The 24,664-nt window shown below is 33.1% G+C and overlaps 1 protein-coding gene across 1 annotated transcript in view; it reads right to left on the bottom strand.

Annotated features, from left to right (window-relative positions):
• LRP1B (LDL receptor related protein 1B) overlaps positions 1–24,664 on the bottom strand; it is a 1,982,574-nt gene that overhangs the window by 686,676 nt on the left and 1,271,234 nt on the right. Inside the window, 2 exon segments of the mRNA XM_047722477.1 lie at positions 13,392–13,637; positions 19,886–20,086. Of these exon segments, the coding sequence (XP_047578433.1) occupies positions 13,392–13,637; positions 19,886–20,086 (447 nt within the window).

The raw sequence follows: 24,664 nt of genomic DNA, 5'->3' as shown, positions 1-24,664 counted from the left end.
TCCTGCTTCATAGAAACACTCATAAATAAAATAAAAATTGTTTGGTCATGACACACATGCTGAGCAAGGTAATTCAGTATGACAAACACTAGCATGTTTTGTTTTTTCCTCCCCCTTCAGGAGAATTCATATTTCCACTATAGCAATATTTAGGAGATCATTTACTGCTCTTACTTTCATGCTCTATTTGAGAAAGTATACTCTCCTAAACTAAAAATTACTGACTTGTTACATCTGAAAGTAGAAGGGAATTCCACAACAGAAGGCCTGGATTCTACTCTTGCCTCTGCTACAAATAAAGAAAAGTCACTAAAACTATACAGGTCTTGTCTTAACTTTTTTTTTTTTTAAAGATTTTATTAATTTGACAGAGATCACAAGTAGGCAGAGAGGCAGGCAGAGAGAGAGAGAGAGAGAGAGAGAGAGGAGGAAGCAGGCTCCCTGCCGAGCAGAGAGCCTGATGTGGGGCTCGATCCCAGGACTCCGGAATCATGACCCGAACCGAAGGCAAGGCTTTAACTGACTGAGCCACCCAGGCGCCCCTTGTCTTAACTTTTAAAATAAAATACTTTAGTGCTATATGATTTAAAGTTTCAACCGTGAAGAGTCGAATTATTAATTATATTGTTAATGAAGCAATATTAATACTAACCAAAATAGGCTTTAAGGCAAATGGTTTTTGTAGAAATTGAAAGTTCTCTACCATATGGTAAGACAACAGATAAAAGGAGATAAAACTCTTAAAATGGTGTGTGGCTTCAATATAGGCTGAAAATATATAAGGCAAAATCTGACAGAATTAAATGGAGAAATTGATAAATCCATAATCATATTGTGAGATATTTAACTACAACAAAATCATAATAACAAAATGATTAAAACAACAAACTAAACAAAAATCTAAGTCTAGGGGCACCTAGGTGGCTCAGAAGGTTAAGCCCCTGCCTTCAGCTCAGGTCATGATCTCGGGGTCCTGGAATCGACACCTGCATTGGGCTCTCTGCTTAGCGGGGAGCCTGCTTTCCCCTCTCTCTTTGCCTGCCTTTCTGCCTACTTGTGATCTCTGTCAAATAAATAAATTTTAAAAATCTTTAAAAAAAATTCTAAGTCTACCAGAATATATAGAAATCTGTACATCAAAACAGAAGGCATGTTCTCCTTAAGCACATACAGAATATGTAACAAAATGACCATGTTCTAGTCCACAAAGTAAGTCTCAAAATATGGCAAATAATCAACCTAATAGTGGACACTTGTTCTTAGCACAATGGAATTAAGTTAAAAATCAATTATAAAGACTGTTAAGCTCCTCATATGCTTTAGCCCTTAAAATAATCACTAAGCATTTTTATTGACCAACAGGACCTCAATCAGGAATTGAGAAATAAAGAAAGATATTATGGCAACAAATGTATAGATTAAGAAGCATGAACAATTAAAATTAATGAAATAGAGAATCTGAACTGAATGGTGAAACAAGGATCCAAAAATCCTCTCCTTCATAAGAACAGTGAAATCTCTGGCAATATCTTGAAAATCACTTTTTCTGAACTCTAGAAATTCAGCAAAGTCTAATAAAAATTCAATGACTGTTTACTCAAGAAAAACTGATGAATATCAGTATTATGTGGTGTTTTAATATGTACCAAATCCATTCCCCCATCCTTAGCTTCATCGTAGATTTAAAAACAAATGGTCCCCAAGTCCCCAGAGGGGGCAGATGGGTTTGGAGCTCCTCCAAAAGCCCAAACTCTAGAGAACTGTTCAATAGGGGAAGAATGGCCTTTTCAAGAAAATGTGCTAGGGGAACTAGATTTCCACATTCCAAAGAAACTTTATACCATATATAAAAATTAATTCAAAATGTATCATAGACCTAAATATAAGAACTAAAATAACACAACTATTGGAAGAATACTTAGTTACCCTAGATTAGGCCAAGACTCTGAATAGTCATTTCATCAAAGAGCCTATAAAAATGACCAATAAGCATATGAAAAGATGCTTAACATCATTATTCATCAGGGAAACACAAATCAAGCACAAGATACCACTTCATACGCCCCTAGAATGACTATAGTAAAAAGATGGACAATACCTACTGATGGCAAAATTGTGTAGAAATTGGAGCCCTCGGGCACCACTGGCAGAAATTTAAAATGACACAGCCACTTTGGAAAACACTTTGGCAGTTCCTCAAAATGTTAAACACTGAATTACCATATGAGCCAGAAATTCCACTTTTATTTGTATACACAGGAGAAATGAAAATGCATGCCCACACAAAAGCTTACACATGAATATTCATATCATAATTCATATAATCAAAGAATAAAAATTCAAATGCTTGTCAACAGATGAATGGATGAACAAGATGGCATATCAATACAATAAATATATTATTCAGGAACAAAAATAAATTAAATACTGATATATGGTAAAACATGAATGAATCCTGAAATCATGCCACATGAAAGAAACCAGTCACTAGAGACCACACACTATATTATTCCATTGTTAAGAAATGTCCAGACTAGGCAATTCTACAGGGACAGAAAATAAATTAGAGGTTACCAGTGATGAAGTAGGGCTTGATGGGGAGTGTATGTATTTAAAATATGGAGTTTGTTTGGGCAGGGATTAAAATGTTCTAAAATTAGAGAGTCATAATGGTTGCACTACTCCGAACCACAGAATTGTGCACTTTGAAAGAATGAATTTTATGGTATATACATTATATTACAATTCATCTGTTTTAAAAAGGGAAATATGGTAATGAGTGTGGAAACTTGTAGAGAAGAAAGAACTATACAAACACAACTTTTAATTCATTGTTCCCTAAGAATCATGATTTTTACTTCAATCCGATTAATCTGTATAACTACACTCAGCTCGTTAGCTCTGAAAACTATTTCATCTATACAGGGAAAAAATAGAGCGTACTGATATTTTAACTTTTTTTTAAATTTCTTCTCTGTGTATTGTGGTAGTTGGATAAAATGGAGAATTCATCTTTTAAAAATTAATAAAATAATATATAGATTCAAGGGTACAGAAAAAAATAACTAATAATTTAGGAAGAATAAAATAAATATAATTACAGAAATTGATAAAATAGAGAAAAATATTATCAAAAAAATTGAAAGCCACTTGCTTGAAAGATGAATAAAATAAAGATAAACCTACAGAAGAACAAATACATATACATATGCATGCTTATATATGTACAAATGAATAATAGGAATGAAAATAGGAAAGTATTTATGAAAGATATTCATATTCTTCAATATCTATTGTCATTATTTGCCTATTCGATATAAAATGTTAAATAATAAGAGTGACATGCATTTTAATAATAAATTTGAAAATAGGTAAAATATGCCTTTTTCTAGAGAAATATGTTACCAAAATTAACTTGAAAAGAAATAGAAAATCTGAACAGATCTATTATAAAAACTGAGTGGTAAAGTTGTGCCCTCTAACCAAGTATAGAAGAGAGAAAAAAAATCCACAAATAATGAGGTAATTGCAGAAATTGAGTGTTAAGAAAATTTTATACCAATTAAAACAACAAGACCAAAAGTATTGTCTTGGGCAACAACTTAGAAGTCTGAACATTACTAAATTAGCAAACATTTAAAAAGAGTGCTTCTTATATAGGATTATTCTTAAATATTTTATAGAACCCCATTTATGTAATCCTCACAAAGTCCTATGAAGTGGGTGATATTTTCAGCCCCATTTTGCACAGGAAGAAATAGAGGCACAGAGAAGTTATGTAATTAATATGCCAGAGACACACAGCTAGTAAGTGGAGGAACATGGATTTGCCCTATTATTCTTTCTAGTGTTAACAATGATTTGGAGACTGAGGACCTCTTATAACAGGTGATGGTAGTGTATTATCTGTACAGCTGCTTTGGATATCCTATTGGCAATGATAGACATGACATGTGCAACTGAAGAATGCATGTGCACTTAAACTTGTGCTTTGACTTGTGCACATTTCCACAAGTAGACACCATAAGAGCTTTCACTACAACATAGTTTGATGTAGCAAAATGCTGGAAGCAATGTCAATGACCATGAACAGGAGAAGATTAACAAAACTACAATATTTTTATACAGTAGAATGTCATAGAGCATTTAAAAGGAATAAACAGAACCATATAAATACTCTGGATGCATCTCAAAATCATATTTGTCATAAAAAAATCCAACTAACTCCTGCTGGATATATATTATATACGACTTTGTAAATTTAGGAACACAAAAATTACATCTTGTGTAAGAACACAAACTATGACAGAACAGAAATACCGATTTCACAAAAGTAGCTACATCTGGGGATGGAAGAATGGATGACAGAGGCCTCAAAGTTATCTAGTGTTCCATTGCTTTCAGAAAATGATTTATATCATGAACAGCATGAATAAATTGGATAGATTTTCAAATACTAAAATATTAGCTGTGAATACACTATTCTCCAATATGTTTGAAAGCATTCATAAAGTGGAAGGTGATTAGAAACCTATGTTTTTTTCAAGATTTTATTATTTATTTATTTATAAGATTATCTATTTATTTATTTATTTAAGAGAGATAGATATATAGAGAGAGAGCACAAGAGGGGGAAAATCAGAGGGATAAGCAGACTCCCTGAAAAGCAGGGAGCCTGGTGTGGGACTCAATCCTGGGAATCCAGGATCATAAGCTGAGCTGAAGGCAGTGGCATAACCAACTGAGCCACCCAGGCACCCTAAGATTTTATTTTTAAGTAATCTCTACTCCAAACGTGAGGCTCGAAGTCACAATCCCAAGATCAAGAGCTGCATGTTTCACTGACTGGAACAGCCCAGTACCCCAAAATCATATCTCGTTTACTCTGAACAGTGACTGTTACATTGACTCTTTTATTAAAACTGCCCAAAGGCTTTTCAAGTTCTTATATTTACTATAGTCATTTTGTGTAGAGAATATAGTTGATAAATGCTTACTCGATTACACATGACTATAATAAACCTGTTCACCAAAATAAAAAATCAAAGTATAGATATTCAAATTGTATCTATTTGAACTCTGAGTCTTGATAACTTCTCCAAATGCCTCTACTTTTAAGATTTCTGTTAGTTTACCAAATTATTGTTTCTTTTTTGAGAAAATAAAAGAATTGTAATGAATAATCTAATATGTAATTTCATAAACTACTGGGAAATCATGAAGACTGGATTTCAAAATTCCAACTCTTTACATTGTTTTTTTCCCTTTAATAATAAAAATGTAAAACAAAATCTGTATTAAAATATTTGGTGATAAAACACAATGAAGTATTTTCTCATGTGTTTCAATTTTGATATAAGTATACTATCATCTTTTGGGGCAAATTCAATTTGGAATGATATTAGCAAAATAAGTAGTCCTCCATTTTTGTAGTCTACTAACTTTTTTTTCAGTATGCTAACTCTTAGTCATTTATTCAGTCTCATAAATGCTCTCATAAATAACTAAATTATACAGCTCAAGCCACCAAATAAGACTCAATATTGAAGAGGCTTGAAGTTCTTCCACTTTACCATGAGAAGACATATGTATAAAACAAAGATTACAATTACAGTTTTTAAAGTGAAGAATTTTATTTTTATAAATGTAGCACATCATAAATAGCTTTTTAAAAACCCTCAAAGGTCTGCTATCTGCAATTCTTTTTTCTTTGATTTTCTTTTAATCTACTACAGATTTGCACAATGATTGTTACATGACAGAATATGAAAGCAGTAGATGACTTGTCTAAGAAAGAGTTCCTCTCTAGTCCTTTTGGGTTAATTGTTATGATGACTCTACAACTAGCAATTCTATTTGAATAGCTCCTGATTCTTTATCATACATATAATGTCTTCAAACAGAAATTGATATTATAGTTACAATGTTTTCTCTCCTGCAATTTCAGTTCTTAATTTTCTTTTTTTGTTCTCATATTTAATAATTTATTTGAATTTCTTTGTCCCTATCAATAGATATATTTCTTCTATAAACTAGCAACTTAGAAAGTGGTAAATGATCTATTGTTTACTCTGGTTCAATATGTATCATTGCTTCCTTTTCTCCATTCCTTCAGCTATAGCTATGTTGGGAATGAATGATAGTGAAATATTACTGAAGTGTGATATACATAATGGCAGAGGATATAGAATCTATGAAATTCAAACTGATAAATTTATAAGATTATATCACAGTCTGTCCATCAATATTATCGAGAGCTATTTTTTTTATTCATTTGTTTCATTGTTTTTCTCCGTTTAATTACTTATCTGAAAAATTCCTGGATATTACTCCTCAGTCATTCTGCTTTATATTTCAGGTTTCTTAAAACGTTATCTATTTTTTTCCATTAATAAGTGGTAGGAATCTGCATTCGGGGTGTGTGCATATTTGAAAGAGAGAGAGTGATTTCATTGAGGGTTAAGAGACTGAGCAAAACCTTTGCATTTCTAAGATACTGCTCAGTGCTTTTTTGCTAGGTTGTATTTAATAAATACCCAAAGATATAGATGTAGTGAAAAGAAGGTCTATATGCATCCCAATATTCGTAACAGTAATGTCCACAATTGCCAAACCGTGGAAGGAGCAGAGATGGCTTCAACAGATGAATGGATAAAGATGTGGTCCATATACACAATGAAATAAATCAAGCAGAGAAAGACAATTACCAAATGGTTTCACTCATATGTGGAACATAAGCAATAGTGCAGAGGACCACAGAGGAAGGGAGGGAAAACTGAATGGGAAGAAATCAGAAAGGGCAACAAACCATGAGAAACTCTGGAATGTTGGAACCAAATTGAGGGTTACCAAATTGAGAGTGGGAGGATGGGGTAACCAGATGATGGGTACTAAAGAGGGCACATGTGATGATGACACTCGATGTTATATGCAACTAATAAATCCTTGAACACTACATCAAAAACTACTGATGTATTATGTGCTGACTAACTGAACATAAATAAATAAATAAATAAATAAATAAATAAATAAATAAATAAACAAACCAGAAATTACATAAGTGAATGAATGATTAATTATAAGAATCAATGAACAAATAGCCCAGGATACATCGAATAGAGAGGAGATAAAAATGATTATGGGAAGATAAAAATGAGAAAAAGAATGAAGTAAAAAAAGGAGTGAGTGAGGAAGCAGAAAGATAAAGAGGAATTGCTCAGTAAACATTGATCAATGTGAATGAAACTAATAGAGGAGTAAAAGAATGCAGAAGATAATTGATATGTCTGAAGTTTAGTACATGCAACTAATTCCTACAAATCAGTAAGAAAAATGCAGTGATCTTAATAGGAAAATGGCCAAAGGAAAAGAAGAGATGCAAAAGGTTAACAAGAGTATAGAGAAATGCTTAAATCCATTATTAGAAAAATACAACTAAAGCAATGAAATATCACTTTACTTTAATATATTGGATAATAAAACTAGAAAGTTTAATTATTTTAAGAGCTGGCAAGAATGTAGGGACTTTGGAAGTGTACTGTTGGTGAAGGTGGAGACTGTTTAACCATTCTGAAAAGAAACTGGTTCTACTTTCTCACGGGAAGTATAAGGGTACACTATGAGTCAGTATTTTTGGTCCCAAATAATTTTCATGCAGATTTGTACAAATAGGCAAATGTATATCTATAGCAGCATTACTTGTGCAGAGATTTGGGGTGATTTGATCATACTTACATTGTAGCATACTACATATACTACATATAGTAGTAGTATAGTATATAGTATAGTATACTATAGTATAGTAGTATAGTATACTACATATACTACATATACATATTTTATGAGTATATATATACTTACAAAAACAGGTGGGTACGTGCCATATGATACTACATAGTGGTTAGAAACAATAGATTAACTGTACATATAGCACAGATTGAAAAACTATTAAAAACTTGTTACTATTTTAGGTAATAGAGGAAGCTGTTACATTGAACAAGCATTTGCTACAAAATTATTTTTATATATTTCAAAAGAGTTATAAAATAACTGATACAGTCTCAGCTTTTAAGAAAGTTTAAGTCTAAGTGGTGACAGAAATAAACTCATAGACATACACTATTCAAAGGCATTACAAGAGTTTGAGGGCACATGTATAGAGAGATGGCCTGGATCTTTGTAGTAGCTTATAAAAGCTCTTGCTTTGGCGTCTGGTGGAATGAAGTTCAAAAGCTTTGCTCTAACATCTCTGCCACAGGCCCTGGGTAAATGAAATAGCCTGTCTGGATCTCAGTTTCCAAAGGTATAAAGTCAGAGTATTAATAATATCTGTTGGTTTCCTGTAAGTTATAAATGAATTGTCCATCGCATTGTAGATGCTTGATAAATGGTAGTTGTTAGTAATATTATAATAATTAACTTGAAGAAAAATCCATAGAGGAGAAGGTTTCAGAGTATAGGATTTCCAGAATGTAGAAGATATTGTCATCCTGAAAGGTCACAGATGATAATGAAGGAGATGGTACAATAAAGGGATGTATGTGAAAGTACTTTATACATTTATACATTTTGGCCACTATTTATTTACTACCATTACTAAAGAGGAAAAAAGTAATAATGTGCCTCAGATGGAAATCCACAGTGGATGACAATGAAAGATTAGTTTGGAGAGATAAAATAAGAAAAAATTTTTAAAAGATAAAAATTTAAAAAAATATAAAATGAGAAATAAGAAATAAAATAAGAAAAAATGAATAGGGCCCTAAATAGCAGATTGAAGAATTTGATGTTCTTTCCATAAATAATTCATTTATTCTATTTTAAAATCATAACTAGACACTGATACGTAAAAGTATCATTTTACTAACATAAAGAAGTGGATTGCCAAATTATACCACCCCCCAGCTTCCTTTCCCTGATCTTTTCACATTTATTTACCATTATTCCCTGACATAGTTCACCTATCATTACTTTGTTCTCTTTTCTTTTACTTTTTCCTCTTTACTCTACTTGGCCCTCTTTCCATTAATTCTCATCTTCCAGATTTTGATTTCCCTCTCTCTTTAAAAATAAACAAACAAACAAAAGAAAAACTATATCCTTTCAAGTTTCAATATATTCTTCTTACAAACTAAAGAAACAAGAGGATGAAAACAAAGATTCCAGAAGAAGGACTGCCATCATCATCACAACATCTGTAGCTCCTGGCTGGAACTGTGGTACAGATGTTACTCACTGGAGAAGGAGGACTAAGTCCAAAAGACTTTGTGGAGAACACAATTAAGATATGGAGAGAGAGGGCAGCAAAGAACTGGGGAAGTCAAAGATAAGTTCAGATTGTGGGCCCTGAAGGCCAGAAGAAAACTAGGGATGCTGCCAGGACTATGGATTATTGAGAGAAGAGAAAGAGTATATTTCAGCCAACTAATTTTGAGGTGATTCAATGCTACCCAGTTAAAGAGAATTCGATAGTAGCAAAGAGAGCATAGCTAGAAATATAAATGCCACAGTAATTTGATTTGAGATGATAAAGGAAGATCTCCAAGAGAACACATGTACAGCTACATGAGAATTACGGTTTAGAGTATGTAATGGGCACAGTTTACCAATAGAACACTATATTTATATAGTTTTGTTTTTATGAAATTATGGATTATATCAATAATCTCCTAAAAATGATGTAAATTGAATTGAAAAATAATTTTTCTAAAATATCCACAATATTTTCTTTTGGCATCTAATATAATTTCCACAAAATATTTTGTGGTTTAGTTAATAAAAAGTGGACAAGAAAAGACATATTTATTGAACACTCCTTTGTTCCTAGACATTTAAGGGAAACAAATAGCACATATAAAAAACTGATCTTACCCTGAAGAGCTTGTAATTTGGTGGAGGAAAGAAAACAGCATACCAAAAAAATCAACTATATTCAAGGTAATATGTATTACAAAAATTATTTTTCCTTATTTTTGTTCAATATTTGACAATCTCATCTCTAAAATATATCTTCAATCTGTTCTTTTCTTTCTCAGTGGAGGTCACCAATTATCTTTTACCTGAGCAATCTCCTTTCAACTGGTCCCTGTATTAAATATAATTTTTAAAATCTAAAAGTGGAAATAGAAGAGAATAAGATCCACACAAACATTGGTGGGGATATCTAACCTAATTCGGGCTAAGAGAAAATAAGAAGGAATGCTATAATATTCTTCCCTATGTAACTAGAAATATGCTGCATGTTTGCAAGTAAGTTGTCTACTAAACAGAAAAGAAACTAGAGATAATACAATCAGCAGCAATATTTTGGATGTTCATAGTACAAAGAAATTAATACTTCAGGAGAAAAGTGATTAATGCATTACATATTGAGGCAGAAACATGTAAAGAACTGATAAAGTATTGAAATATTCAAGAAAATGAGTACAGCTATATTAAATAAAAACTGAAGATCATAAAATAGTACTTATGGAAATCTCTATATTTAACTAACAAGATATTAGTAGTGAACTTAGAGAAAACAGAATCAGTTCAGCAATTCAGCAAAAGCCAGATTGTAAAGAATTTAGGAAGAAAGGAGTTGAGAGAAATAAGAAAATATGAAAGAACTATAGAAGATTCAAGAGCAAAAAACGTGGGGGAGTCCTGATTCTAATTTGAAGCATAAAGAGTAACATTATTCTTTACTTTTAAAATGCCAAGAAGAATAAGCACAGGTATTGCATTCAGTAGAAAGGACACATTTTAGAAGTGGGGACTCAACTTAAAAATGATAGGAAAAAAGTAGCAACAGAAGGATGAAAAAAAAGTTTTATTTTCGAAGTCCAATAGTTAATGGTTAATTCATTTTTTTTATTGAACTCTGAATCTACTATAGGTTTTCAAAAAAAGAAAGGAAGTGAATAAAATACAGAATAAATTCTTTTTATATATAAAAATTGGTTTAAATAAAAAATAATCTTCAATAGCTAACAAAACCTGTATTATCTGTAATAATATAAATGCTGACAATGATATTTGGTGTACTATGTGTTTCAGAAGGGATAAATTACCAGCAGGTTAAAGTCTCTGTGCAAGAAAGCACCAAATTAACTCTAAAAGGTAAAATATACCTTTACTTCCCTCTTAAATTATAAACAAAGTAGGTGTGAAATATAGCAAATTTAACAGTGAGAACTGATGCAGTACTGTTAGAGTTTCTTTATGAGCTTAGAGTGGAAGGAGCCAACAACATTAGGAAGATTATCTTCGAATCTGGTCACATATTCAAAGGTTGAATTATTTTAACATTGAACATGAGTTGTTACTGATTACATAGAACACAAAAGCACTAAAATAAGTCAATAATTTTGTCATCTGTATCCAAAAACCAGTTATGGAGCCAATTCTCATGTAAAATATGATTATATTTTGATCTACTGTTTCTCTAATCCAAACATGTACATAAATAAAATGACTATTATCACTGTGACAAATTGTTATTTTTTTTTTTTCAGTCTCTCATGCCAATTACTTTGTACCAGATTCTTGGAAAAGAGTCGAATAAATGTCTGCTAAATGTATGCATCTCGGACTCAAATTTTAAAAGCCAGGAGAAATAATTACAAAACAACATTTGAAATAAAAGAATAAAATAACAATATTCTCTACAAAAATATAACACTTTTGATTTTATATTATTTTTCTATAACTGGGCTGAATATTATATAAAACATAGGAGTATAACCTATAACTACATTTTTTACTTCAAGCTGCTTATTATTTCATCAGAAAGATAAGGAATATAGAAAACACATAGATGGAAATATAAAACAGTAAAATTAAAAATGTGGACACATATTTTCATGGAGAATATATTCTAGAAATAGAGAGGAGAAATAGAGAAAAAGAATATTTGAAAGACTATTCCCTTAAAGAAAAAATATTTGAGCTCATAGGTCTGAAAGAATACACAGGATATTTTGAGAAAAAGAAGAGAAATACAATCTAAGCAGAAGAAACAAAATGAGAAAAGTTTATGATGTATAAGTTCTTAGCTGTCTGATAAAACCTGTGTGCCAGTTATCAGAAAGTCTTAAAAAGTGTAAAAACAGTAAGAAAAAAGCAAATAAAATAAATATACATAGGCAAAGGAATAAAACACTCTATATTAAAATGCTGTTACCATATTCATCCAAAAAAACACTACTTTTGGATGAAGTAATATACATTATTTTTTATTATGATATTTGATAACAGCTTGAACAGTAGATCTAATGACTCCCATTATTGAAGTAATAGTGGTCTCCAAAGCCTGAATATATATGATATTTTGAAATATCAGAACAAGTTTAACATGATGTGAATGTCTATTACTTCAATTAGAGACACACAGTTGCTGCTAATAAGTAGTATTAACTTTCAATGAGACATTAAAGAAAATAAAGGTAATATTTTCCCCCAAAACATCCATGGACCCCTTCAATTCTATCCATGGACTCCAAGTGTCCCACAGAATCAGTTAAGTCTCTGGAGAAGATATGGGTATGCGGCACAGTAGCACTTTCTCCTGTTTAGTTTTGCAACATGCTATAAGGAAGACATTGTTAAAATGGGCACTGATATTTGAAAGATAAGAAAACTGAGGCTCAAGCAGTTTTATGCAGCCTGCCTAATATCATGTCTATAATGAATGCCAGATGCAGGGTTAAAGTTCAAAGTCAGATTCTATAATCTCTATTCTTCCCACTATGGAATCTGATCTAGAGAATCATCAGAATGTTTTAAATGGACAGTTAGAAGATGAACACAGCCAGAACAAAGAGTTTATTTCAAGAGTAGAAGACCTACAACTGGAAGTGTGGGCTAGGACCAGACTTTGGAGGGTTCTGAAAGCTTCAGAGAAAAATAAAAGTAAATGCTTTTTATAGTATGAAAAGAAGCCTTTCAGGAGGATGATGATGAAAGTAGCATTTCAAGAAGGAAGGAACCAATCTGAAGGATGGTGATTATGATACTGTAATATGCTTTGTCCAGAAGATTCTGGAGTAGGTCTAAAATTACACATTCAGGGCACCTGGGTGACTTAGTTTGTTAATCATCTGCCTTTGGCTCCAGTCATGATCCTAGGGTCCTAGGATTGAGTCCCAGTGGACAGTCTTTCTCCCTTTGCCCCCCTCAAACTCTCAAACAAATAAGTAAAATCTTTAAAAAAATAATTAAAAAATGACAAATTATACTTAAATGCCTCACTCAAACTTAGTTGACTCCTTTTATTAATTCTTCAAAGGTGTTTTTGGAGTATTCTCCCAAGATCTATTCTTAAATATACTGAGATACACAACACAGGGGAAAAAAAATAAACAGAAAGGCACTTATTATTCTTCAGTCTAGCAAAACACCCATCTACTTACCAACACTTGTGCAACTTTCCCCATCCACATCCAGCTTCCACCCTTCATAGCATGAACACTTGACTGTGTGCTTGTGCTGCTCACACACTTGACTGCACTTTAGATGATTGCTACAATAATCTATAATTTCACACGTTTTATTGTCTTTGTTGAGCTGAAGTCCTTCAGGACAGGAGCAGACAATTCCTCTTCCAGGAACAACAGAACAGTGATCACTACAGCCTCCATTGTTCAGTGAACATTCATCTATAAAAGGAGGGGAACAGATTACAGGGCATTATCAATTGTTTTGCTCAATTAAATACTAATCATTGAACTCAATTTTCTAAGGCTAGAATTAGAGCAAGGATATTATAAATGAATAGAGAGAGCTCTCTCGATTTTTTTTTTCAGGGATTGGGGTAGGAATGATAAAATAATTCATCAAATGACCAAATATAATTCTACATGATAGGAACTGGGAATGGAAGGTTTTCATTTCTGTAAAATTTTGGAGTATACCCCAAGTATATCCCTTGACCCCATAGAGGTAAAGTGTGTTCAATGTTTCTTTCTATTATAACTGGAAAAATTATGCTGATCCTTTCAGCTGTTGAGCAAAATCAGTTGCTAAGGGCTCCTCAAGGACATACATTGATGATCTGAAAATTTGGCTTGGTTCAGTGTATATAAACAGGCATATACATATACATGTATCATATATATATATATATATATTTCTACATCTAGTGTCTGATGCATAATGATAATGCAGGATGGATTAGTTTGCTCTTTACTGGCTACAGTCATTTATTTTTAAGTTATGTAAATTGTACATTACACCCTATATATTGGTTATTGTGATTAATTCAATGAGGTCATGAAAACATCATAAATAATATACATATACACAAAAAGGTTGACTTGGTATTTGTACTAAAATAATGAGCAACCAGTATTTATTACATGGATAGTATGATTGGTTTATAAAGAAAGAAACCTTTTCTACCATAGTCTTATGATTTAGAATTGCATTACATATATTTATTTCTGATTCTATTTCATTATAAATTGTAAGGTCCATGAGGGTATACAAACTATTTGCTCTGTTTAGCAGTGTATATCCAATAGCTAGCACAGTGCCTACCATATAATAAACAGATAACAATATTTTTTGAATTAAAAAAAATGTCCAAATGCACAGTTACCCCCAAATTGAGCCACTACTGGTCCATTTGGGAAAATTTCAAGATGACCTACTTATGCCATTGATGAAAATAGTAGATAACTTTTTTTCAAGCACACTACTACCTATTCCTATCTATTACTAGATACATAGGAATAAGGCTAAAAGAAGCTTTGCCTTCCTTCACTTTAAAAATATTTTTTTAAGATTTTATTTATTTATTTGACAGAGAGAGATCACAAGTAGACAGAGAAGCAGGCAGAGAGAGAGAGAGAGAGGGAAGCAGGCTCCCTGCTGAGCAGAGAGCCCGATGCGGGACTCGATCCCAGGACCCTGAGATCATGACCTGAGCCGAAGGCAGCGGCTTAACCCACTGAGCCACTCAGGCGCCCTTTAAAAATATTTTTAAGTTGTTTTCAAAACCTAATTAGGTGTTTTTTGAGATATGCTAAAACAGAATGTTGTTCAATGATTGAAAAATTGCAGTAATAGTCACTTATGTACCTCAAATATTTCCTGCTGTCTATGAAAATTTATCTAGTTCAGAAATTGAGCTTAAGTATAACACTTTAAAAATACTTCTACGTTTTTTTAAGTTCTATATAGGTCAACTTTTCTTCATACTATTTGTCACCAGAAAAGAAGTTATAATAATAAGAAAAGGAAAATGATTATATTAACTATTTTCTCTAAGACTTCAAGTTTGGCATTATTTTAGAAGAAAAAAGTAGATTCATTTGGCTCTCCCAAAAATGTTTATTCACCCATATCATAGTCATTTCAAAACAATAGTCATTTTAAGGTATTTTCCCCATTTATTTAAAATGTCATTCTTTTTCAAGAGAATTACTGTAAAGAAGTATCATCATACCCAGGTGAAAAAACATTGTTATAGTTCTCTTAGTTTATTTCAAATATCACTGTTCTTCTGATACTATCAGTGGAATGAAGTCATAGATTTTTAAAAAAATAAAATTTACATTTATACCTAAAATTGAACATATAAATTTAATGCCAGCATATGTGTGGTTAGTCCCTTGTTAATTCCTCCTTAACCCTAAACATGTCATTATATCCCGAAACTTTCTTTCTTTTCTTTTTTTTTAAATTTTATTTATTTGAGAGAGAGAAAGAAAGAGCACAGGCAGGGGGAATGACAGGCAGAGGAAGAGGAAGAAGCAGGTTCATGGTAGAGCGCGGAGCCCGAAGCAGGACTTGATCCAACCCTGGGATCATGACCTGAGCCAAAGGCAGATGCTTAACTGACTGAGCCAGCCAGATACCCTAATCCTGCAACTATCTTTTAAATTTTTATTACCTGAAAAGAATTTCTCATTGATCAGCTCTAGTCAGGTTCCTTGGAGACTTCTGGTCAACTAGTCCTCAAACTGGCTTATAAAAATCGCAGACCCTTAAGTATAAATAATTTCAATCTTCACTCCCTTCCCCAAACATATGCCTGTCACCACCCAAAAAGAGATTTCACCAAACATTAGCCTAGTTTCTAACCAGTTAGGACAGCCTTCCTAGTATGACTCCAGCTCTGTTAAAGTACCTGTTTGAGAAAGCTCTATGCTGGTAGGAGAATTTACCGTTTGCTCCAGCCAAAACCTGGTAATAGGCAGACAGGCCCTGGAACCTCGTCTTAGAACAATTACTTTAAATAACTTGCAGTTATAACTATTTTCTCTGCACATTGAATATGTAATCTTCTACCTCTCAGAACTGTCTTTTCAAGGACTTGAGAAATATCTTTTTGAAATGCAAACATTCAAGAAGATAACTCTTTCACTCTTGCTCCCAACCCTGTGAGTGCTTGGTTTTGAGTTGTACCACTGTCTCTGGTCAAAGATATGAGAAATTTGTTTCTTCTCTGGGATAAGCACCAATGGCCTAGTCACATGGGTCAACCCCCTTATCACCTCTTGGTGCCTTTCCCTTACCATACTCCAGGCTTCAAAATGCTTCTAGTCTTTTGTTTCAGAGAATTTGATTTCAGTTCACAAGAAATATTCTTCTCTGCTGCAATAATAAATACTGAATAAAATCAATCCTCCCCATTTTACCTAGAGTCCAGCTTTGTTTATCTTTGACATACCCTCATAGCAAGGTTTAACAGTTAACTCTAGTCTTGAATAATACAAGATTTTTCTCATTTGTTTTTTTAAACAATATCTATTTCTTTTTTTTTTTAAGATTTTATTTATTTATTTGACAGAGAGAGATCACAAGTAGATGGAGAGGCAGGCAGAGAGAAAGAGAGGGAAGCAGGTTCTCTGCCGAGCAGAGAACGCGATGCGGGACTTGATCCCAGGACCCTGAGATCATGACCTGAGCCGAAGGCAGCAGCTTAACCCACTGAGCCACCCAGGCGCCCAACAATATCTATTTCTTAAAGTACATCCATTTCCCCTTGAAATCATTTGAAAATCCCCCAGAGAAAAATATCTTTTCACTAGGATTAAGAAAATTATTTCATTGTGTTTCTTTACTGATTTTTGTTTTGGTTTTGATTTTGTTTTACAGATCAGATTTATCTGGAGAAAACAAGAATCTCTTCACTAGCCAAAGAGTATGATTTTTCCATCCTAGGATATCTCCCAAGTATTAAGTCTACAGATTACAAATTATTTTCATACAATATATTTTTGTACAAATTTACATGTATTGAGGAATAGGATATCAATCAATCCCTGTTACCTTTTTAACAGAGGATGGTAAAGGAGGGAACACTAAAAAAAAAAATAAATAAATAAACAGCTTTTTTGAAAACTATTTCAAAGGAGTAAACAGAAGAGGGCAAAACCTACATTTTCATCATATACAACATACAGTTAAAACAAAAGAAAACAAATAAACAAAAAACCTCTTTTGCCTTTGGGTCTCTCTCTCTCTAAAAAGAATTTCCTAGCTACTAGCCAGATGCATACCAATTATTTAGTTAATTCACTTGGTATATCTTTTATATCCACTGGGTAAATAACTCATTATGGCTGCTGCTGCAGCACTCATAAACCAATATCCTTCTTAGCTGGACAGGATCTTACCTACGACTGATGGGCAAGGATCATGAAAATAAGAGACCAAGGTGCCATTTCTCTACAGGTACCAATATTGCCTATAAGGATTCCATCTACAGAACTACAGTACAAAGGTACACACAAAAGGTAGGAAAAGGAGAACCATAGAAAGTAATTCAATCCTTTGACTAGTATTTGGTTTTGATTTTCATTTCCCTTTCCTTCAACTTCATCTCGCAAAGGGGACAGTATAGGGCTTCAATATGCCATAATGCTATAAGGAGGATAGAACTGAATTTTATCCTTTCTGGAATGACCACACCTAGATTTATTGTAACCTCTTTCACACCTGTAATTCTTTGAAATGTTCGAGCAAGTTTCCTAAGCTGATGAATATAGTGGCTTGACAGTAAGATGCAATTTTCAGTCTTGAAGCAAATAAAGAAATAAATGCAGAAGAAATCCCTTTTGCTCTTTTATTTTACTAATTCAGAGAGCATAAGGCTATGTTTTTATAATATTATTTTCATTTTTCTTGATGATTGTATTTTGTCTTCTTTGCCTTCATTTAACCTGAAGGTTGAGAAAAGATAATTTCTTTCAATACCTATAGTGCATCTGACATTATTACCATGATTTCCTGCTCAATATCATCATCTCCTTTTTTGTTATGAAGAATCTGACATTTCAAGAAATTACGTTACCTGCCTAGATGATTTAATTGAAGTAACTGAAGAACAGAATTTAAACCTGTCAAAATCTCGATTTTTTCCTATATTTACACATTTTCAATTTTAAGAGTAAAGATAGTTTCCTTCTTTCAGAATTGCTCTTACAACCTTCACGAGCAATCCTCACATATGGTAATGCAAGAGATATTTCCACCCACCAATCTACTCCATAAGGGGAATAAGCTGGGAGAAAAAAGAAGTAACAGATAAGCTAAGTCTGTTACCTTGTATTTGTTGCTTAATTTTAGGATTTTTGGGGGGAGGTGATGGGGGTTGAATCTTTTTGTTTAAATTTTAGCATCCCAGGGGTACCTGGGTGGCTCAGTCATTTTGGCATTCTGACTTTTTATTTTTGGCTAAGGTCATGATCTCAGGGTCCTGAGATCCAGCCCTGTGTGGAGCTCTGAGTTCTATGCTGACAGGGGAGTCTGTTTCAGATTCTCTCTTTGCCTCTCCTCTGCCCCTCCCCCTGTTATCTTTCACGCTCTCTCTCTCTCTCTCTCTCTCTAAAAATAAATGTCTTTATAAATAAATAAACAAATAAATAAATTTTAGCATGACTGAATGAAAATTGTTGCAATTACTGTTTCAAGGGTATTTTATAGAATCACAGAATCTTTGGAGGAAAGGACACTTATTGTATAAATTTAAAACATAATAACAGATTTTTTATCACTCAGTATTCTATTAGTACTCAATTCAGATCAAAATATGATAACTTTAGGCTTAAATGTAGTTGCCTTTTTTATTTTCAATTAGGTAGCTTCATCATTTCCTAAAGTCATTTTCTCAGTCCCTAGTCACCTCATTATTGTTCTTATCATTCTGTTAAACCCTTCCTCATTACTCTATCGATATCACCTTCAGTATTATCTAGAAAACATATTTTGAAAATCTCCTTGCTAAATGTCTGATCTCCCCACAGAGAAGGAAATGTAATTTTCTTTATATGTTCTGGTTGGCATAAAAAAGATGACTAGTCAAAAGTGATTTCAAAGCTCAAAAGCTATCAGATTGAAATACTCACTTTAACTAGATATACCATGCCCAAGAAAGCTATTGTAAGAGGACTAAAAACTTCAGAGAAAATTATATAAACTTGAATAATATTCAGTTGGTTTTATTGTTCAATTTCTTCCTTTCCTTTCCTCTTTTTAAAAAAATATTTCTAGTGTAATGATTGGAATGTATGATAAAATCCACTGGATGTTAGTAAACTCTATCCCATAAGTCCATAATAAAAACGTTCTCTTGTTGAGAATGACTCATTGACAAAAAAATAATGATTTCATTTTGGAAACAACATTAACCATCCAGAGCTCTAAGTGATGAGCACAATTATACAATTAAGTTAGTTGGCTATAGTCCGTCTTTTCTGCTTCATTTTCAGAAATTTCTGATCATATTTTAGAAACTTTCAACAGACTTACAGTCCCTGAAAAATGGAGATAGGATTTGATGCTACACATTACATTTAAAGGAAATAAATGGAAGGAGCGTATGCTACTATAAGTATCAGCAAGTGGACTAAATGTTTCTAGTCTCCAGAAAGAAACAAATCAGTGAAACGTGCAATACCACAGAGATCGCCTTCATCAGACCCATCTGGACAGTCCCTTCTCCCATTGCAGAGTTTCTCTGGCTGAAGGCAGGCTGAAGTGTCATTAGCACAAGGGTACTTGGGTGGTCCACATAAAAAACTGTCACAGTCATCTTCATCGGACTGATCTTCACAATCGATATCTCCATCACATACCCATGCTTTGTTGATGCATCTCCCTTAAGGGAACAGAAACATCATCCATTTGATTGTTGTAATTAAGTCACTGTCATAATGAATAGTCATTACCATCTTCAGTCAGAGGCAGAACTATGTGCTATTACCAAGAAATCTATTTGCTGATAGTCTGACAGTTTATTTTTATGACTATTTGAATAGGTCTCACACTCCAGTTAAAATGATCTTAAAGTTAAAGACATGATATTTTCCTTGGTTTCAAGTTATTGTCTAGCCCTATTAATAAAATAACTTGTGGACTAATTGAAAGCTTCATTATGATACTTAAAAAAAAAAACAACACTAAACAAGCATCTGTATGTAAGTCACTTTTAGAGACCTAAATTCAGGTACATGTTATCTGTGATTTTGCAGCCATAAATTAAAGCAAATATTTTATTTCACAGGAGAATAGGTCCTTCTGTTTACATTTATAAGCCAAAGACCTTAACTCTTCCTCACACCTAGACATGTGTACTCTGTTTCATAAAATATAAATGTTATTAAACATCTTGATAGCTAAGGTATATACAGACAGGTGTTATTGAAATATGTTTTTCTTTATTGACTTTGAAAGGGAAAAAAATGATTATTGTTTACCAGCAGTTTTCAAAAGTAATAACATGAAACACAGAGAAAGCAATGGCCACTGTATATGTCAATTTTTTTTCACTCTAAAATTTTCCAGAATGGTTATGTTTTTCTTCTAACTAATTATCTTTTCTGGATTATGCAATGTTAAGATATAATGTAAATAAAAAATGGACTTGAAGATAAATACTGGTTATTAGCTGACTGTATACCAACAACTCATAAAAGGAGTAGGGCAAATGAAAGGGAAAAGAAAAATACTAGATTGTATGTGTCAGAGTCTATATATTCAGATATCTATGTCAAACCTAAAGGTTACTAAATTTTAAAATAATCAAAATATTGGTGAAAAGATGTTTCATTTGCAGAAATACATAAAAAATTTTCCATGCTATGAAGTCAAATGAGAAAAAAAAGCACAAATCATCAGTTCCATAGTTAATATAAATACATTTCATAATCAACATTAGTTACTGGTGAAAACACTCTTAAAATAACAAATGATGGGGCACCTGGGTGGCTCAGTCCGTTAAGCAGCTGTCTTAGGCTCAGATCATGATCTCAGGGACCCAGGATCCAGCCCCACCTCGGGTTCCCTGTTCAGCAGTGAGCCTCCTTCTCCCTCAACCTCTGCCTGCTACTCTGCCTACTTGTGTTCCCTCTCTATTTCTCTGTCAAATAAAATCTTAAAAAAAAAATGCTGGAGATTTCACTGTTCAATTATATAAATGGAGAAACATTGTAAGCTTTGCCTTTATATCACAAATAAAACTAATAATGTTATTATTTTATTATCCTGGGAATACTATATAATATAATTAGATTACAGAAATAAGTGAGGTATAAAATAAGAAGAGTATCATTACGTGCAGTTAATAAATCAAATAATCATAAAATCAATAAAAACTAAAAATTATAAGAAATTAAGAATAAAAAAGATAGCTAGGTTCAAAAATTATACAGGAATCTGTAGGTTTTATGTCTCAATAGACTATAATAGAAGATGGATTTAAAAATCTATCATAAAACAAAGTATTTAGGTTAACTATATAAAAAATATAGAGAATGTATATGCAGAAAATTAAAAAGTGTACAAACAAACCCAAAAGAAGTGTTGGATAAAAAAATACTTGGTTCTTAGAGAAGCTTTATAGCTGTAAAATATTTTCCCCAAATTAATCCCAATAAAATAGTAACAATATTATTACAATCCTATAAGCTTATCCTAAATTTAAAAAAAATAAGAATGCAAATAACATTTGGAGTCTTCACAAAAAAAATAAGAAATTTATGAGTAGGACTGTAAATGCCAACTATTTAGAAGTATTTTTAACTAACAATAGTCAAAATATTTTTAACAGAATATCAATCAACACATCAACAATTGAATAGGATAGAAATATCAAATACTCATCTACCTGGTATATGGTTTTAATATACAAAATTGGCTATTCAAAATAATGCAGATAATGGAATTACAAAATTGGTGATGTAAGGAACACTGCTTAGCCACCTGGAGGGGGAAAAAAAGCTGAATCTTAATCCTTACACTAAAACATATTCTAAGTGGAGCAAAGAAGTAATCATTTTATTTTATTTTTTTTAAGATTTTATTCATTTATTTGACAGACAGAGATCACAAGTAGGCAGAGAGGCAGACAGAGAGAGAGGGGGAAGCAGACTCCCTTCCAAGCAGAAAGCCTGATGCGGGACTCGATCCCAGGATCCCAAGATCATGACCCGAGACAAAGGCAGCAGCTTAACCCACTGTGCCACCCAGGAGCCCAATCATTTAAAAATAACAATGATAAATGCATACACATTCTAGAACAAAACAGATATGGAAACAAAACAACAAAGACTTGAAATAGTCATTACACATATCCAGAAAATACGAAGAACAAATTTGCAAACAATCTCATAAATACATTTGATTCCACATTGGAACAATATAATCCCACTATAAATTCAACACAAAGGTGGTAAACTAGAAAAATTTTTATTATATGTGAAAAAGGGGCTTTCTTTCTTTAAAATATAGAAGGGCTATTACAAATAAATAAAATGAAGATCAAAAAAACAATACAATTGTAAAATTAATGAATCAACAATGACTTACAAACCTATGATGACCAAAAATATCTTTTAATGAAAAAGCTAAAAAAGCAATTTGATATAATTTTTTTCCTCTGCCAGATTGGTTTGAGTTAAAAAAAAGAATAATAGAAAGAGATTTGACAAGATTGTAAGCAACATCCGCAATATTGAGGGGGCTTCAAATCAGAATAATCTGTCTAGGGCAAGCTTACAAAATCTAACAAATAAAAAATGCATTAATTCTTCACCAGAGAAATTCTAATTTTAGATGTTTTCTTATTAACAGGTTTGCCCAAATGCACAAGGATGCATTATAAAGACATGTGTTGCCGCTTCCTATATACTAGCAAAAGACTGAAAACAGCTTGAACCATTATTGCAAAACTGGTGACATCAATTACAATGCATCCATGTACTGAAATTACACACTTGAGTGAAAAAGAATGAGAGAATTATACTCAGGTAATATAACACAATATCCAAACAGGAAGCAAGATGGCAGAGGACCTGAAATGACATCAGGTCCCAGGAGTTCAGCTAGATAGTTATCAAACCATTCCAAACACCTACAAACTCAACACAAGATAGAAGCAGCAATTCTAGGAAAAGAAAATCACCTATTTTCTGGAGGTAGGGGTTTGGAGAAGTGAATCTGAAATGATGGGAAGATGGAATGCAGGGGGAGGAGCCAGCTCCTGGCAAGTGATTAGGCAGCAGAGCACAAAATCAGAACTTTTAGAAGTCAGCTCCCCTGAGGGAAATCACTCCAGAGGCTAAGCAGGGGTGGAGCCCTTGCAGGGACAGTGTGGTCTCAGAACCCATAGGGTCACAGAAAGACCAGGGGCATCTGAGTGTGGTAGAGTTCCCAGGTATCACAGTGGGGAAGCCAACTACAGAGATGGAGCCAAGGAGTTACCTTAACCCATGATCCAAGTCACAGTTGGGCCACTGCTTTGAGCAGGGACTCCACAAGTGGCAGATCTGGAGAGACCCCCTTCATCTTCCTCTGGGAGGAGTGGCATGGGGGTGGGTGGCAGCAATCTGCTGGGTTTGGACCCTCCAAATGTGTCTGTGTGTCAGAGATAGAAACACAGTCACAGGCCAGGTGGGCTCAGAGTGCGGCCAGAGACCAGGGAGATGGGAGGAATTGACTGCTTTTCTCTGAGGCCGCACTGACGAGTGGGGACCTGAGCTCTCGGCTCACTCCATCTGGAGACTCTGAGGCCGCCATTTTCATTTCTGTCCTCCAAAGCTCTATGGAAAGTGCTTAGGAAACAAAAGATACTGAGAGCAAACCCAAGTAGATTACTTATCCTGGCCCCTGGCAAGGGCAGTGCAATTCTATCTCAGGCAAAGACATTTGAGACTCACTGCAAATGGTCCCTCCCCCAGAAGATCAGCAAGAACATCCAGCCAAAACCCAATTCAATGAGAATAGTGGAACTCTAGAGCTAGGGGAAAGCAACGCATAGAATTCATGGCTTTTTTCCCATGATCCTTAAGTCTTTCAAAGTTAAATTTGTTAAATTTTATTTTTTTCTTATTCTATTTTTAAAATTTTTCCTCTTTCCTCTTTCAACATTTTTTAACTAGTTTATCTTAACAATACCTTTTTTTAAAAAAAATATTTTTAAATCTTCATCTTATGGTCATATTTTATCCACCCATTGTATTTAACTTTATTTTTTGTATACATATAGGGTTTTCCTTTAAAATTTTGGGATACAATTTCTTCTAATAGATTAAAATATACCCTAAATCTAGCACATAGCTTTGTTCTAGTCTCCAACCTGAGCAAATTCTCTCCTCTTTATCCAACCAACTTATCTTATCAATTCCATTTTAAGAATTTTTTTTTTAATTTTCACCTTACAGTCATATTCCATCTCTTC

Source organism: Lutra lutra, chromosome 3 (assembly GCF_902655055.1).
Source record: "Lutra lutra chromosome 3, mLutLut1.2, whole genome shotgun sequence".
In the NCBI taxonomy this organism is placed as follows: Eukaryota; Metazoa; Chordata; class Mammalia; order Carnivora; family Mustelidae; genus Lutra; species Lutra lutra.
The sequence above is the reverse complement of the archived record's forward strand: the minus strand, read 5'-3'. Positions and strand labels throughout refer to the sequence as shown.